The 17,431-nt window shown below is 42.4% G+C and overlaps 1 protein-coding gene across 2 annotated transcripts in view; it reads left to right on the top strand.

Annotated features, from left to right (window-relative positions):
* Positions 1-17,215: 17,215 nt before the first annotated feature.
* Positions 17,216-17,431, top strand: part of SMAP1 (small ArfGAP 1) — a 94,512-nt gene continuing 94,296 nt past the window's right edge. For both annotated transcript variants that reach the window (XM_010565786.1, XM_010565787.1), the window contains exon 1: positions 17,216-17,390. In XM_010565786.1, coding sequence (XP_010564088.1) covers positions 17,273-17,390 — 118 coding nt within the window. In that variant the 5' untranslated portion in view covers positions 17,216-17,272. The remainder of the gene's footprint in view (positions 17,391-17,431) is intronic.

The following is a 17,431-nucleotide window of genomic DNA, read 5'->3' as shown; positions in this document are numbered from 1 at the left end:
AGATCTTGTTGACGGTCAAATAAAAAAGGTAATCCCTGTGGACTGGAACTCCTCCATCCCTGAGTTGCATCTGACTCTCACATTCAGGTTCATTATTCTAGTAAAATGTAGCTCTTGTGGGAAGTCAAGGGTGCAAAGAGGGAGAAAGAGATGCCTCTAACAAGCAGCACCAGTCTCCCTGAAAGTTTTACACATAAACCCAAACTCATTTTAAGGCCTCCTTTAATTGGGCATTGTTGAAGGTGGCTTAGCTGTTACAGTTATGTTATTAAAACATTTTTTCAGAGCATGTAGCTGTGGTCCAGTCTGTCCAGTACGGACACACAGGTATGTCGGGGCAGTCCTGAAACAAGTCACTTAGGTGGTTTTTAGAGGTTGATGGCTTAGTTTGCACAGAGAAACCCAGTGCTAAGGCAGTACAGATCTGACTGGCAGGTACATTGTTGGCTCACCTGTGAGTGGCTGTGGGTAGAAACATCTCTTAAATGGCACAGAGCTTCTGGTAAATGGGCTTCCCAGAACATAGTGACATCATCAGTGATGCGCATGCCTGCTATGCGTGATGTCAGCTCAGACGCTGGACCTGACCTTTCCATTTGAGCAGCAGTTGCTTGGAATAACATGAGGTTGATCTCTGAGCTAGGCAGTTACCTTCTGGTCTTATACATCGCCTCCATTTTGAAGATAAGCTGGGATTTATTCCTTCTTAAGAACAGAGATCTCGGAGAGGCATCTGTGCCTGCCGCTGTTCCGGGAGATGTGCTGCGTCCTCTCGTCCCCTCGCTCAGGAGGACCTCTGATGGGAGAGCACCTGGCAGGGAAAGGCTGAATTACACACTGAACAGGTGGAGGAGGGCAAGCAAATGCGCATTTGGGCAGCTGATGACCAGATGGTCCTTCCTGTAAAACTATTCATAGTGAGGTGTGGGTAATACCAGCCGCATCGCAGAGGCCTGCTGTGCTCTGCAAACCCTGTGCAAGGAGAAAAAATGGAATACTCTAAGCAGGATTCACGCAGTGATTTGGTGCTTTGCGGGAAGCCAGAAAGCATAACAGTACAGGGATGCAAGGGAATAAAAAGTATTTAATCTCCCCGTATTATTGAAAACAAGGGGAGAGAATGAGATGACCGGAGCGTTATGTTAGCTTGCTGTGTCACTACACCTCTCTGAGGTAACCCTCTGTCTGTGTATTACTAACCAGTTGTTACATATTGCAATACTTGTGTCTTAAAATGCCTCATTTTGTGTTTTCTGGCCCGCAGCCTCATATACTTTGGAGCTGAAGAGAAGAAGAATGTTTAGATTGTTGCCACCAGCGGCAGCTTATTTGTGCCGGGGCAGACGGGCACCCCAGGAAGCGGTCACAGCCATTCACCAAAGGAGTGTTGTGGGAGCACCTCTGCTGCCGGCCCTGCGTGCACAGCGCTGAGGTCCACGAGCACTTTCAGCAGCGGGTGGGCTAACCTTTGCCAGCAGGCGCTGGCTGCGGGCATGGAGGGAGGGGAGGCAGGCGTAGGTTTCCACATCCAAATTGGCACCAGGATTTTCCCTGTCGCAGCAGTGCCCGTGTTTTTTCTTTTGGTTTATGGGAACAAAAAAGGGTTATGTCCTTTCAACCGATGGCAGAGCAGCATTAATGATGGTGCTGGCATTATTTCAGACCACAGTGGCACCAGAAAACAGGACATTGGTTTGTTATCCCTCAGCAGAGGAAAGAACAATTGCTCCTGGTCTTTGGGAGAAAACTTGCTTTGTCATCTGCTGGCTGGGAGAGAAATGGCAAGGTATGGAATGACATGATGAGTGGGGGTGGGGAAATCTGGCAAGAAACCCCTCTGACATTTTGGGCTGCCTGGTCTGTAGGAAATTCTCGTACAACCTAATTTGGGAATAGCAGCCCAAATTTCACTTTGTAGTCCACAGAGCCCTTTCCATCTGCTCTACTTCAACAGCCAGACACATATTCATAAAACTTCAGAAGTGGTCTGGATGTCGTACTGTTCCTGGACACACAACAAACTTCTCCTAAGCCTGTATTTGTGTTACTGGCCTTTTTTTTCTTTTTTTTTAAGTTAGGCTGTCTCCAAGGAAGTTGCCTTATCACAGCCAGTTTTAGCATGACTACACTGCTTTGCTAGACTCAAGGACAAGAGGCCTGGATTTACCATGGATTCTAGGAAGAGTTCAGTGTACTGGAGACTGGCCACTGATGCCTTGGTAATTTGCTGACATTGATTGGCACACAGGGGTTATTTTTACTTAGTACATGAGCAGCAGAATGTACTGCAGTGCATCACTGGTGGCACACATCAAGAACAAGTTCTGTGGGAAGCCAGTCAGCTTAATTGCCTGTGAACAGTAAGAAATCATAGAATCATAGAATCATTTAGGTTGGAAAAGACCTTTAAGATCATCAAGTCCAACCATCAACCTAACACTGCCAAGTCTACCACTAAACCACATCCCTAAGTGCCACATCTACTCATCTTTTAAACACCTCCAGGATTGGTGACTCAACCACTTCCCTGGGCAGCCTGTTCCAATGCTTGACAACACTTTCAGTGAAGAAATTTTTCCTAGTATCCAACCTAAATCTCCCCATGTGCAAGTTGCCCTCTGAACTACCTCAGCCACCACACAGCTAGCAGTCTGGACTCAGCATTTCCTGCTGAGTACTAGACCTCTCGTCTTCTCTGGCAAGACAAAATGTGTATGTTGTTCCTCTCCATGGAAGGAAATTATTTCAATAACAGCCTCCCACGCAGAGCTGAAACTGAAAACTGTAACTGTTTCTAGAACATGAATATCTACATACATTTGCATATCCTTATTCACATATATATATATACACACACCTAATACAGAAATGTTTGTGGATTTCATCCCTGTGTGGGAGGTTAGCGCTTCATGAAACCATTTCACAATGCATCAAAACTTGATAGATAACAATTATAATAAAATATTTTATGTAGTAAAACTACAGCTAATAGTGTTTCTTCTGGAGTTTGGTTAGTTATAAATATTTTATATCGTTTTGAAAACTGAAAAAGCTACAGGCAGATCAAGACTAGTGTAAAAAGCAAATGCTAATATCTCATTTCCACTATGGAGAAGCTGTTTAGCAAATGCACATTTTTTGTGGTCATGAAAGAGGCATCCTGATGGGATGCACCAAACTGTAAAAGAACTGTTAGCATCTGCTGGAACTATACCCAAAATCCAGCTAGGCCAGTATCCTTCACCTGACAGAGGTACCACCCAGTGCTTTGGTAAAAGTCTCCTTGTAGCGGGCACTTTGGAACAATGCTGGGACAATTTTCTGTTTCAGTCTTCCATTATCTCTTACCATGGTCTTACAGTTTAGCCTTTAAGCTATGTAGTTTTGCAGTACAGTTCTCTTTCAGGCCCCATGTTTCTCAAGCAGTCCTATGTCTTGTACACAAAATAAATTGGCAAGAGACAGAACTAATATACAAAGGTATAAATTAGCTTTGCAAACAATTTAAGGAGCATTTGATCAGCTTCTCCTCTGAAATTGTTTCTTACAGTTGATTTTTTAATGCTCTGATTAGTCAAGAGGACTTGTAGTGTTTCCTAAGTGGAAAAAGATAGTCAATAAAAAGATAAACATCATTAAAGAAAGTAATATAGAGAATAAATTAGAGACCTGATGAACTGTAACATTTTTACTGTATGTGAGACTGAATCCAATGTGAATAAAGATTTTTTTTTCCTCATTGCAAATATTCAACTGAAGCCATGTTGGGTATTTCCCATTTGTAGTAACAACGTCATTATGCTTTTAGAGTAATGGGAGAAGAAAATTTGAAATGCTGTCAGATGCAGTTCTATTTCTCAGTGGAGAAATCTCTCTTGAGTATATCAGTCTTTTGCTTAGTTCTGTTTTCAAAATTTACACTCATAGGTGAATCCTTGCATTTGCCTATTCATATGGCATTCAATCCTATTCATATATGTTATTTTTTATGACTTTTATTTCCACCTGAAATTCAAATAGGAACAGCATCTAATTTCCATCATCTGTATCCCACCCTCTAATTGTATGTGCCAAAACCAGAGGTTGGAGGCCTACGTCATTCTTAGTTTCTCCCCAGGTATGCACAGTTTGCCGTATCGCTGACATTAAAAACAATTCCTGGCCAAATATAGCCCATATTTCTTAGTCTTCTTATCCAGCTGAGGCTTGTGCAGCCTCTGTGCCTCGTGGTGTTTGCTCTTCTACCTGTAGGCTGTATTGCTGTTCTGCAACAGTCACAGAACTGGCACAAAATGCTTCCTTTGCATCATCAGTAAACAATGGGAAGAATGTGGAAAATATGTAGAGCCTAATACTCGGTAATCAACATTCTCTCAGTTTATGGTCAACAGTGCTCAGAGGGCTATGTCATATGAACTAAACCACGTCAGTCGTAGCTGAAGTGTGTTTAAGAACAAGAAAAACAAGGAAGAGTGCAAGAACAATGAAGACTGTGTATGAAGGGATTTATTATAGTTGGCTGATGGTGGGGAATGCCAGTTACTGCATGGAGTGAGGAATCAGGGTCTGCAGAGGACAATAGCAATTAAAAATTTCTTTGGAAATATGCTTGTACATATACCCCTTACATACTTCTTGAGTAAGAATCAACTCAAATGCAATATATTCACACAGTTTACCTCTCTAACGAAGTGGACAGGTATTGATACTCTTGGACACCAATCTGAGATATTTTTGAAGGCAAAGAAACGTGGATACTGTGTGCAGCCTGAGAAAGCATCAGAACAAAGACTAAGTGCTGAGGTCCCATTCTGCTGTCCAGGCTGCTGACACTTGCTGTGGGTTCATTGTTACATTAACATGTGTCTGTCCTCTCCCTCAATGAAGAAATAGGTATCAGCAGAATTTTGGAGAAATTATTGATCTAAACCCTTACAGTAAGAAGAAAGGATTATTTTCATTGCACATACAAGACAATGCAAGCTGAAATACATGAGAGAATCAATGAGGAACACAAGCATCCAGGCCAGGACGACACATAACATCAACAGTTTTCACAACTGGAGACATCTGAACTAAATCTGAGATAACACCATTCAGCCAGGTGAAGGTCAACCTATTTGTGAAGGAGTCCGTTTCTCAGACTCCCTAGCCGTCAACATCTGCAGGCTATTTCATACAGCACAGGGGCACATGTCAGAAAAAGCTACGTAACTAGGCTCCGCTGGAGGCCACGCAGGAGGAGAGAGAAACAGGAGAAGACTGATAAGCTGCATCTATCAGTTAGAGTGTGGTGAAAACAAACACACACTGTCCTCAGGCAAGTGACCTCTTGGCAACATCAGCTAAACCCCTGATTTTAACACACTAAACCACGTGTGTCACATTCAGTCTCTCTTACAGTGTGTGGATGTGGATACTTTGTCAGTTCTTGCGCGTCTTCCTCAGAACAAGTATGTCTGCATGTGACCGGAATAAAACTTCTTCTCAGAAGGAGAAATCTCATCTGTGCTTGTGCAACACCTTAGGCTCTTTTAACCACTTTAAAGCAGTTCTTTCCTGTAGCACTCAATACTTTTTCTCAGTTTTTACCCTTCCTGGAGATCTCTTTTTTTGTCGGGGTTTCATTAACATTAAAATCAGGTTAGTTGAAGGAAGAGAAATCCCATTTCTTCTTAATTTCAATTTACTATCAAGTTCTTCACTTTTCTAATAACAGCCAATATTTTTTCATAGTGTTTATGCTAAAAGTACAATTTAAACAAATTGCATCTATGGAAGTTGTTTATCTTTGAAATTTTAAAGCAAAACAGTAGGACTCCTCACATCAATCATTCACTAATAACAAAGCTTCACATTCTACCAACCATGCAGATTACATCTGATATATTTTTCAATGTTTTCCTTCATCCACATTTGAATTAATAAAAGTAAAAATACTTTAAAAAAAATTTGTTCTCTATTTTTAGTTTACTAAAGAGGGGCTTTTCCACAGCAGAAAATATGACCTTTTGGTTCTGACCACAGATGAAAGAAGGTAGCGTTAGGACTAAAAGAGAAGGCACCTCCACACATGTAAGTCCCACAGCTAAAGCAAGGCATATAGAGCACCCAGTGCATGCATTTTCAAGCCCAGCTGGTATGCACCAGCTGGGCACTTCTCAGCTGGAGACCAGCTCTGCAGGCTCTGCTGTCTTCACCCTGGTTTTATGAGCGGCAAGAACTTCCCAAACTTCATGAAATATTGCTGGCTGCAAACTGGCTTTAGCTGTAGCTTAGGGTCCCGCAGCCTCCTCCCAGATATTTACCTCAGAGTCTTGGGGACTCGCAAAGCCTCTTGCCGTAGATCTCCTGCTTGAGCTGGCCAAACTGTCCATGCATCATCAGGCAGTAGTAGCATTTTTCTATCATCTGCTATTTCTCATACTGATGGCTCTTGTAGCATTTCTCACAGACAAAGTACTCTGGAAATACGCATCAGGCTGTTTTCTAATGCCCCCAAACTGGTTTGTGAATTAGGTACATTAAGAGTACTAGTCTAGATACAGAATCTAAGACACATGGGGTATTTTAGTCTCAGCCAGAAATTGGGTCAGATGTGGGAAAACCTGCTTACCTTCCAATTCTGCTCCCCCGATGTATCTCCTTGGGAGCTGCGATTCCAGGATGAGTCATGCCAGAAACTCTCCTGTATCTGAGCTTGATGCTGTAAAGGGTCAACAAGGTGAGATAGCTGCTCTCCAGTGCAGGAAGCAACTGTTTCCTTGAACCTCAAAATCCACGCCATCTTCTAAAAATAAATACAAAGCAGATAGATATTTCAGGAAGAACAAATGAGCACAAGGCAAACGCCTTCACCTTAATCCAAGCTCCAGGGATGCAGGACTTGATAATAAAATGTTCTTTAGCAGCACTTCACCTCTATAAATCTGATATCACTTTAAAAAGGAGGCCAGTACCTTATCTTCATCTTATAGATGGGGAAACTAAGCCCTTGGAGGTGGAGCGACTTAGTCAAAACCAGACTTGGGTCTGCCTGTATTGGGTTAGACCCCATTTCATCCAGACAAAAATGCTACCTCTACCACCAGGCACAGCACAGAAAAGTACAAGAAAACCCACATTACAGGTGTTGACACATCTGCCTGTGTGGTGCAGAAGTGAGGCTGATACAATTGTGTAGTTAGATCTTCAGTCCAAAAAAAGCCAGCGGAAATTATTTTTTCTTTCCTTTTATATAATACAAATAGGTTATGGAAATGTGTGCTACAAAAAAGATGAAAAAGCTCAGAATTGTAGTTTTAAATGATGCCATCAATGTCACGCAAACCACCCTGAAATTAGAGAGCCACTTAAAAAGCTTAGTTAATCTGTCATGTCTCTGAATGCTGCAACTCGAAGGACATGAAACCTTGTCTTTAACTATTGAAATGTAAAGAGGGAAAGTCACAGAGAAAATAAGACACTTGTATAACACTAACATGGATAAATTTCAATACTGGTGTGACACCCAGGGAAATTTTCTCCTTGGTTATCTGAGGCGCAGGCAGGATGATTCAGCTGAAACCAGAGGAAGCTGTGAATTGCTTGCAGTGTTTTGACTTACAGGGGACTTCAGAATCATCAGGGAGACAGAAAAACCCACTGCTGTTCTTGAGAGATTTCATGGAAAACAGACACAAACTAGAAATGAAATTAAATATTTATTAACATCCAAATCTAATCAAACTAAAAAACACCCTCTCCCATGGAAATAGCAGAGGAAGACACCTGTCCAACACCCTTCCCTTGGATGCAATTTTAATCCATTTTTATTTTGCATTCTTCCATTGGTTAAAAGTCATACTATCATCATAAGTCTTCCCTGAGTGAGTTGAAGGGGTTCAGCAGTCCATCTTAGCACTCCAATTAGGATTTCTACTGCATAGTGTGTCAAAAGGATGACATTTTACGTAGCTGCATGATTATCAGAATTTAAGAACCGTTGTCGTTAGGTAAGATCTAAGATTTGTTAGAACTATACATTTAATTGACACCACTTAGAAGTACACAACGATTTTATTTTAATCTTAACTCTTGTTAATTCACTTATTAAGAGCCTTCTGCTAAGGCTGCCCACTTGTACTTCATAACAAAGAGAACACCAAAAGTCTTATCTGGCATTAAAAAGCTGTCATGGACATGAATGCTTTACATGTGGATATTCAAGACAATTCCTATCAGACTGTATGATAGTAAGAATACATAGAGATAATGGCTGACCTTGGGTGTGTCATTTAAACTGAAGATTCAGAGATGATCTCGCATCATCAGAGTTGTAAGGACGACATTGCTCATTACAAATTATCCTTTAGAGAGCGAGTGATTATGTCCTGCCTAGCACTAGACTATTATTAAATGTGCTGTATTAACACAACAGCATTTAAATAGAGCTCTGAGTCTAAATTATCCTGACAAGTGTTACACTGGACACCTGATTTCAATAATCTGCATGTTCCAGGTCATTCCTGCAACTGGTCCAATTAAGAAAGGCCCCTTCTGCACAGTGTCCAAGAACATGAGCAGGGTCTAGCAATGTACTAAAGCTATTTGTATGAAGCAGCAGTGGTTACAGCATGACTTAAAAGTTTTTCTTGCCTTTCCTGCAATAGGAAAGGTAGTTAGCACTCCATACTGTGGGCTCTGGCCTGCACTTGCTGAGGAACAGAAACCATCAGTTCTATTGCTCCATGCACTTACTCCTGTCTTCACAGAATCAAGTATGGAAATTTAAAAAAAAGCAGTGCTTGTTAAATAATGATCCTCTTTAGTAGACTCAACATGACATATAAGATACACTTACATCTACTTTTTTTTTTTTTTAGCCTAGAATCTCTCTGCTTTCTTTTTTATTCATTATTTTATAGTACTCGGTAACATGCTTCATATTTTTCAGGAGACAAATCCCTCCCTCAAAGACTTGCAGCGCATACTGGAACTCTGCATGGGAGTAAAGCCTGAAAATAGACCATCCTTCTGCACTTCAAAGGCCCTAGAATAATCTGACAGACAAGTGACATTAAAGAACACAAAATGAAGATTCAGAAGAAAGAAATGAGTTATGGAAAGTAGATCTTGATCTTGCAGTCAAACAAATGGACATTGTGTAGATTGTTTTTAGAAATGAGACATAGGATTTGTCTTGGAGTCTCTAACAGTCTTATTACTACAAACTGTTTTTAAATCTGCGCTGTGATTTTTACATGATTAATCTTTTCCTTTTTCATCTCTGTAACTTCTGCACCCGTTAGCTAGCTGGACTTTTTGTTCTATAACCTTCTCCTTTTACTTCCTAAGTAAAAAGATTGTTTCATATTCAGTAAATTAAACACATGGCTTTCAACGTACGTCTCAGGACAGTATACTTTTCTTCAAGAAAAAGAAATACGGTTTCCAGATAAAACATCAGAATGAAATAAACACAGAAACAATGTGCCTTTGGGGAGTAAGAAAACACTCCAGGGCTGATTATATTTGCCAGAACGTTGAACATGGACTCATCAGATTGATTAAGTCTGTCATAACAGCAAATCATTAAGCCATAAAAGAGAAAATTCAATATACTTTCTAGAGAGAGAAGTCTATTTTTAAATAATCAAAATAATATGGCTTTTAGAAAACCCCCGTTGCTTTGCTGTACTAGTATTTTGAGCAGGACTTTGATGTCAAAGATGCTATAGTAATAAAAGCACAGACATTGCAATGTTAATTTTTCTTTTTTTATTACATGACATACCTATCTGGGCCCGTGTCAGTAAAGACAAACATGCTAGGTCAGGCGTAACCAGTGCCATACAGCACAACAGGGCAAGGAAACAGCTGAGGGGCAAAGGACCAGCATAGATTCTGTACAGAGAGAAAAACACTTCTTGAAAAGCAATGCAGTTACAAGGGGGTTTCCACAAAAACTTCCCTATTCTGTGAAAACCTGATCTAGAGGGAATTCCAGAGTCAGCCTAAAGCGAGGCAGGAAAAAGATGAAGCAAGCTAGCGAGCTGGAGGGAATCCCAGACAGTGAGACGCTTGTCCAGAGAGATCCTGTTCTCTTGCGTACACTGCGTAGGGCCATGCAGCTCTTCAAGAACTGCAAATTCTTGGGGTCAGAGCTCATATTGTCCTGACATCCCACTTCCTGTGCAGTATGACTGCAATTTTTGTACACAAAACAAGGAAAACATCACAGCAACCATCACTGATTTCATGCTTCAGGAGGCAGCCACCCAGAAGATTTTTTTAGCTGCCAGATGTAGCCACTGCCCTGTGAACATATCCAAGTAGGTTTCTCCTCAGGTGATTGATCACAGAAGGGCTGAAGGAAGAGATTTTTTTTTTTTTTCTTTTTAACAGTAAATCACTTTTCTAATTTCTTGAGTATCCAGTGGCTGAGGAGAAACATGTTCTCCTGCAGATATGAGCTCAGTTTGTGAGAGCTAGGGACATTCTTTTATTGATAAAAGACTCCCTGCTCACTAAAAATATCCAGCTTTTGAAGTAGAAATGATCCTTCTTCAGCATCTTAGGACTTCAGAGAAACTCAGAAGCCAGTATGATTTGCTATGACCCCACCCCCTCAGCCTCCCCTAGTATGAAATTATCTTGAAGGAGAAAAAGTGTTTAAAATGTTTCTCCTCAACATTTCCACCTCTCTGAGGAAGATTCTACTAAGACAAAAATAGGTAGCATTGGCAGGACCACTGCAGACTTTCAAAGAGGCAAGATCTAACATGCAATTATTAGTTGCTCCTTATCATAAGGGGCATTGAAAAGATACACACTGATTTATTTACACTAGCATTTAAACAGTACTCCAGAAAAGAGAAGGAAAAACATACTGTTACAGAGGAAAAACCATCTCAAAAGCTATGTATATATAAATTCTCTTCTGTCTGCAACAGTCCAAAGCTTGCAATTCATCAGCTAGTCTTTAACCTGCACTCTCTGTAAGTTCGTGATTTCATTGGGGTGAAAAAATGGGCTAAATGAATCACAGTTCCTATTGTTGAAGAGCTAAAATTAAGATTTGTTCCACGTGAAGCCAAGATCAAAAAATGTCCTAGCTTTAGTGTCTATCCTGTCGTTTACCCAGTCAACAAAACACTTTAAGCTTCAAAGACTACCTTTTGCACAGTAGCACATGAAACAGTAACAATGATGGAGCTCAGCTGTCCCTCCTTCTATTTACTTTCCATATTTCTCCCTAATCTTTCAAATTTATGATTTTGCAACTGATTTTACATCTGATTATTGCTCTTCTTCTTGGCTAGATATCAAGGACTACTGATACCTAAGGCTGGTATTCTTATCCTCAAAGCCTGAGTAAGCCAAATGCATGACTCACAAAGTTCCATCTAACAGTCTCTCTGTTCAAAAAGCCCAATCTTAGAATGAGATAAATTGAAATGAAAAGATTCAGGCTGAAACATACACATAGCCTTAAATAGCTGAAAATACGCCGTGAGCTTGGAAAGTGCAAAGCATTTAATTTTTAAGATCTCTTCCATGCTTCCATTGGAACCATATGGAGCTTCCATTTCCTTATATTCTACACCTACACTATCCTACACTATAATCCACACTAGAATATAGTGGCCAAATACATGCAGTAGTTTAAAACATAATTGTATATATGCATATTAGCTCTACAGTATGGTATTTTTTTTCTGAGCTTACACAATTATGACTGACAGCAAAGCTCATTGAAATGTATTTAGTCATTTGCATCCATCGGTTTAATTTATAGTCACCTCCCAGGTGCTAATTTGTATTTACAATTACAATGCAAATTTACTAATAACTCTCAAGAAAACAAGATTGTTGGTGAAGCATCATCATGTGCTGGGATGTCACTAGATGATGCCACTTCATAAAAGATGGAGATCCCTTTCTAGTTTCAAGAATTTCTGTCTTAATTTTCAGGAGTGCAAACACACTGCAATCTTTCGATTTCAGTGTATTTCAAATGCTCAGCACCTATAGAAATTAGACTGCATTATCTGGCATGTCATAGTGTCGATAATTCACTGAATACCTGGTGCTCTGTCTCTGCATAGAAGTAAAGGAAGAACCAAGAAACTGGAAGAAAAATTTAATACCTCTAACATCTCTCCAGTCAAGCTGCTGTACAGAAACTAGAAGAAGTCACTGAAAATGCAGCCTCGCCTATAAATCTTGCTCCTTTTATACTTTTTAACCATCTCAGCACTGACACTGTAACTGTTTGCTTCACTGGCCAGGCAGTTAAGTGCTCAAACTGTAAGAATACATGACTCATGCCACTCCTGGAGCAAGCCCACGACGGTTATCGATCAGACTTCCAATTGCAGTGACCCTACAAGGCTGTCAAAGATTTAATACCCATTTTGGGGATGATGAGGTAAAATCTTGTTACTCCTATGTATCGTAGTATTGTCAACTATGGTTTAGACAGTCTTGTCCGTAACAACTTTTGCATCGCATAAGGATTCTTTTTATGGTATCAATACATTCTGTCCTGTATAGTTTAAGTTTTGTAAAGCATAAATTAATGTAAGTATTATGTTCAAATATACACATGGTTTGTATATTAACATTAAAAAGGTTTATCAAAGCAGAGTTAAAATTGAGCTTTGAAAACTAAATTTTCTGATTTTCAAAGGCTGGGGCTTGTTGGGTTTTTTTTGTAAAAACATTGTGGTTTTTAACACTCTTGAATTTGTTTGTGAGGCTGGATTCTTCTTTTTAAGCAAAGAATAAAAATATGAGGAAACCTTTGGTATAGTTTTAGATTCCCTGATACAGATGCTTTTTCATGTAATGTCAAGTTACTATAGCTTCCTCTCTTTTTTTTTTGATGGAAGATATCAGAACTAGAGCTGGGCAGGAATTTTCCTACACAAAGTACACTGCTGAAAAATTCTCATTAATTAAAGACAACACTGAGAATTCATTTCTTAAATGTCTAACTTTTGTACGCTCAGGTAAGAGGCGGTCACCCTCTCTACCCTTTAGAGTCAATGAGGAGACACAAATGATCCGGAAAGTGATTCACCTCCTTCTAACACCAGCCCTTCCAGATGGTAATTCAGCTCACCCCAGTCAGTCAGACACCTGTCTGAGAACAAGACAAACCACCTCCAGGAATGTCTGTTTCCCTCCACTGGCTATCAAGGGTAGACAGGGTGACTGGCTCATAGCTCAAGATTTTCTTAAGTCTGTGACAGAAATTCCATCTAAAGTGTTAGCTGAAATACAGTGGTTAAGGCTAACTTTTCAGGTTCTGCCGTTCTCTGCCAGCCAAGGACTGCAGGTACCGTGTTATCTGACCCCACGGGCTGCCCAGACTCCACGGCCTGGAGAGCCAACTCGAAGAGTTGAGTTTCAGGAACATTATCGAAATGTCCATTTCCCAGGAAGTTTTTTTTTATATATACATATATATATATATTTGTTTGTTTGTTTGTTTTCTTAAGAGCATGAAAACATCTGAAGCACCAAGGTTTCTTATGAATCAGAAATTCTCAAACACAACAACTCTAACTGGAACCCTGTTTATTTCTGGACTTTGATATTTGAGGATGAGGCATTAGAAAAACACAGCTATTTTAACACCTGGTTTCAATCCAGTTAATAACTTTGCACCTGATACATTCTCCCCCATTAAGTCAAATTTATGCTAATAATGTCCTGATTAGCAAATACTATTTAAAGCTGGTTTATGGGATGATTTCTGAATAAGGTAGGTGTCTAGTTGCAGTGAATTTCAGCTATCAGATTGTAAGACAACATGAACTTCACAAATTATCTATAGGTATCCCTGCAAAACAGTGGAATAGCCTACAGGATGACAAGTAGTGGCAGCTAGGAAGAAGTCTTTTTCACGCTGGGTAAATCTGTGCTTTTACCGAACACAACACAACCTCTAGTATTGGAAACTGCAGAACTCCCGTATTTAAGTTACTTTACGGAAAATTCAGTTAGCCACATGAATCTCACTCGACTCTGAAGATACAGGTCTTGAAACACAAGAGTATGTACTTAAACAATTCCAAAGCTGGATTGTATAGGCTGTCTCTGCAGGGCTTAATGAAAGGTGAAGCAAAGGGCACCAAGCTGACAGGCTCAGCACGACAACTGTGTATCTTCTCCTTCTGAAGGAGCCTTAGGTGGTGACATCTCTGGCCTCTCTGCACTGTATTTCACGGCATGGTGTGGGCAGACCTTAACCCATTCTATAAATCATACTGTATCCTGAAAGACATCTTCTCTTTTTTTCTCCCTCTGAAAAATGCTTCAGGCAATAACTTCTCAACTACAACACTATTTCTCTTTAGGATCTAGAAAAAGCAGCAAAGGCACAGAAAGGATACATTTTTGTCTTCCTTAGATTCATTTGAGTTCTTAGGGAAATACCTAATAGTGCATTTATAGCATGCTGTTTTCAAAGCACTATCTATTAAAATATTAATAAGCTATTCATCGCAGCCCTATAGTGAAGCAGGTGATTTCGTATTTCTACTACTTTACAGAAGCACGGATAAGTACTTCGAAGGAAAGGATAATTTTCAGAGCTGAACAGAAGCAGCACATCATGCTCGACAGTTAGAACAGGATATCCCATATCAATCCACCCAAGCATGCGCACAAAGCGGGAGTTAGACCCAGGAAATACGCAATCAGGACATCTAGTTTTAAGGCACTAAGGGCCAAAGCACACACCAAACAATACACTTACTCTGCACTTGTGTAGGTTTTTTCAAGCACAGGAGCTGCATCAATAGCCACTTTTCATGGCAAGTATCACTGTATTAATTTTAGAATCAGAGAAACTGATGCACATTAAATTAAACCAATTGCTCAAAGCTATTTGATACCTTCTGGCAATATGGTAGAGAGTTTCAGACTACATGTATTTACACATCAAGTCTGTCACAACATGCAAAAGCAACTACTATTTTTTTTTTTTCTAAAATGGCAGTGCTGCTGCTTACCTAGTGTATGAGGGGCAAGTTCACCTACTTTTCTCTCTCAGGGAATTCCTACCCACAGCTCTTGCCTTTCTGAAAAACACTGTGTTCCTTAGAGCCCTGGGATGACGGCAAGGAGTAGAGGTATTTGCTGCTCTTCTAGCTGAAGCTAGTTTTCTCTACAAAAAAATCCAATAATTAAAACCACTTTGGGCTAGAAAAGGAAAACAATTGTATGCTTGTAGGTAAAGTATTCAGCTAGAAGAAGTCAGTCCTGTTTAATGTCATGTTTAAGCAGCCAGGACTTCTGTGCCCCAATAATTGAGTCCCTAGCCAAGTATGGCTAATATCAGTCTACATTAACATTTGTTTTACACTCCTTCTGGTGCAGTAAGTCTTTGGAATTAGGCACGGCGGTCAGGCAGCTGCAGCTCAACTTTGTTATGCCACTCTGTATTTTTATTTTTAACCCTTAATGCCCACCTCCAAGTAGGATGCTAAACCATCTCTTAGAATTATGCATCAATACCACATCCTCATTTTGCAACCTCATACCCAATAACTCACTGGCCAGGACACTCTCAGCCTATGGGCAGACCTTAACTCCCTGCTTTATTTGAGGGAGATCTAAACACATTCTCCCATGTTAGATGCTAGATTAACTACTAATTAACTTGATGTGCAGTATTCTCAGTTCTTGCCATTATAACTCTTCCAAAATGATTAGTTCACCATTGGATCTGAGAAAAAGAAAGATATAGAGAATGATTCAGTAATTTAATGGCTGAGAGTGAAAAGACCTGAATTTCCATCTGCCTCACTTAAGTATTTTATAGGCTATATATAGGCTTCAGCTCTTTCCAGAAGGGTTGGATTAGAGGGAAAAAAAACCAAAGCAAACTAGAATTGAGCTGACAAAAAAGATGTTACCAGTGAACAGACTGAAAAGAGTACTCGGCAGAGGCAAAAGGACCCAATATGAAATGGAGAAAGGGGAGACTAGAGGCACGGTACTTAAGAGGGGGAAAGCGTAGCGGTGCGCAGCCTCGGCCGCAGAAAATCAGCCTGGGCTACGCCTTCGGCAGGTGCTTTGGGTTCAACTCACAGAGCAGCCCCGGGATCCCACTCCACCTTCCTCAGAGCCCCACACCACCTCAGCGGGGGTGAAAAAGCCCCGGTCTCCTTATTGCAAGGTCTCTGCTGCCCATAACGGTTTTTTACAGACGGAAACGCGTACTCTCGCAGAAAGTTCAGAGGGCAAATTCATGCTATGGCAGTGCCCATTCAATCAAGAGGCTGTAACAGCTTTTTTTTTTCCCCTCCCCAGCACTGGTGTGGGGAAGGAGACGCCTGCCCAAGGACACAGGACTACCTCATACCACCGACACCGGCCGATCCCTTGGCTGCGCGTTTTGGGGTATTTTCCACCTGCGGGTTCCCACCCGGAGAGGGACGGGCTAACCGCTCCCTCGTAGTCCAAGGGTGAAACAACTGCTTTAAACAGCCGGAGGCACAGATCCACCTTCCCACAGACGGAGCCTAGGCTGACCACACCGAGGAGCCCGACCCAGGCAGGTCTTCCCGCCTGGCGTTCCCCAGCGGGGGTGAGGCGAAGACGGGCGGGTTTGAGGCCGGCAGGGCCCGAGGGCAGCGGCGCCCGCCCTCACGGCGAAGCCCGGGACTACGAGAAAGGCCCCAGCACCCCAGCCGGGTCGAGAACCGGGGGAGGAACGTCCCGGGGCTCCCGGCCGCCTCACAGCCCAGCCCCGGCCGCCAGCCGTCAGTGAGGCGCGAGGCGCCGTCCCTCAGGCCTCCCGCGGGGCGGGGCCGCCCCGCCCCACCCCGCACAGGTGCTACCTGGAGGGCGGGGTCACCCGCCGGCGGACGGATATCAGTTTCTCTCGCACAGGCGACCCTTCGTTCCGGGGTTAATCCCCTCCGTGCCGCTTACCAAAGCCGAGCCAGGGCGGAGCGGCGCCTCCTCGCCTCCGCTATTCCCCTTGGGAAAGCCCCGCGAGGAAGGGCGGCGTGGCGGCGGCGGCGGCGTTAGGACCTGGCGGACTATTTTTTTCACCCCCCCCTCAATCTTTCGGCGAGAGGGGGCACGAGCGAGTCAGTCAGTCAGTCAGTCAGTCAGCGAGCGGGGGAGGCGGATGCGTCTGCGGCCGTAAGTAGTTCCGGTTGAGGAAGTCGGCGCTGGCGGCCGCCGGTTCCCGTGGCTGCGCCAGGGCAGGAGCGACGCGTCCCCAGCGGTGCCGAGACCGCCCCGGCCCCGCTCCAGCCCCGCCGCCATGGCCACCCGCTCCTGCCGGGAGAAGGCGCAGAAGCAGAACGAGCAGCACCAGGCCATCCTGGCCAAGCTGCTGCGGGAGGAGGACAACAAGTACTGCGCGGACTGCGAGGCCAAGGGTACGGCGGGGCGGGGGGAGGCCGGAGGCGGGAGGCGGGAG

The sequence above is a fragment of the Haliaeetus leucocephalus genome, unplaced genomic scaffold (assembly GCF_000737465.1).
Source record: "Haliaeetus leucocephalus isolate CR32 unplaced genomic scaffold, Haliaeetus_leucocephalus-4.0 Scaffold195, whole genome shotgun sequence".
Lineage (NCBI taxonomy): Eukaryota > Metazoa > Chordata > Aves > Accipitriformes > Accipitridae > Haliaeetus > Haliaeetus leucocephalus.
The sequence above is the reverse complement of the archived record's forward strand: the minus strand, read 5'-3'. Positions and strand labels throughout refer to the sequence as shown.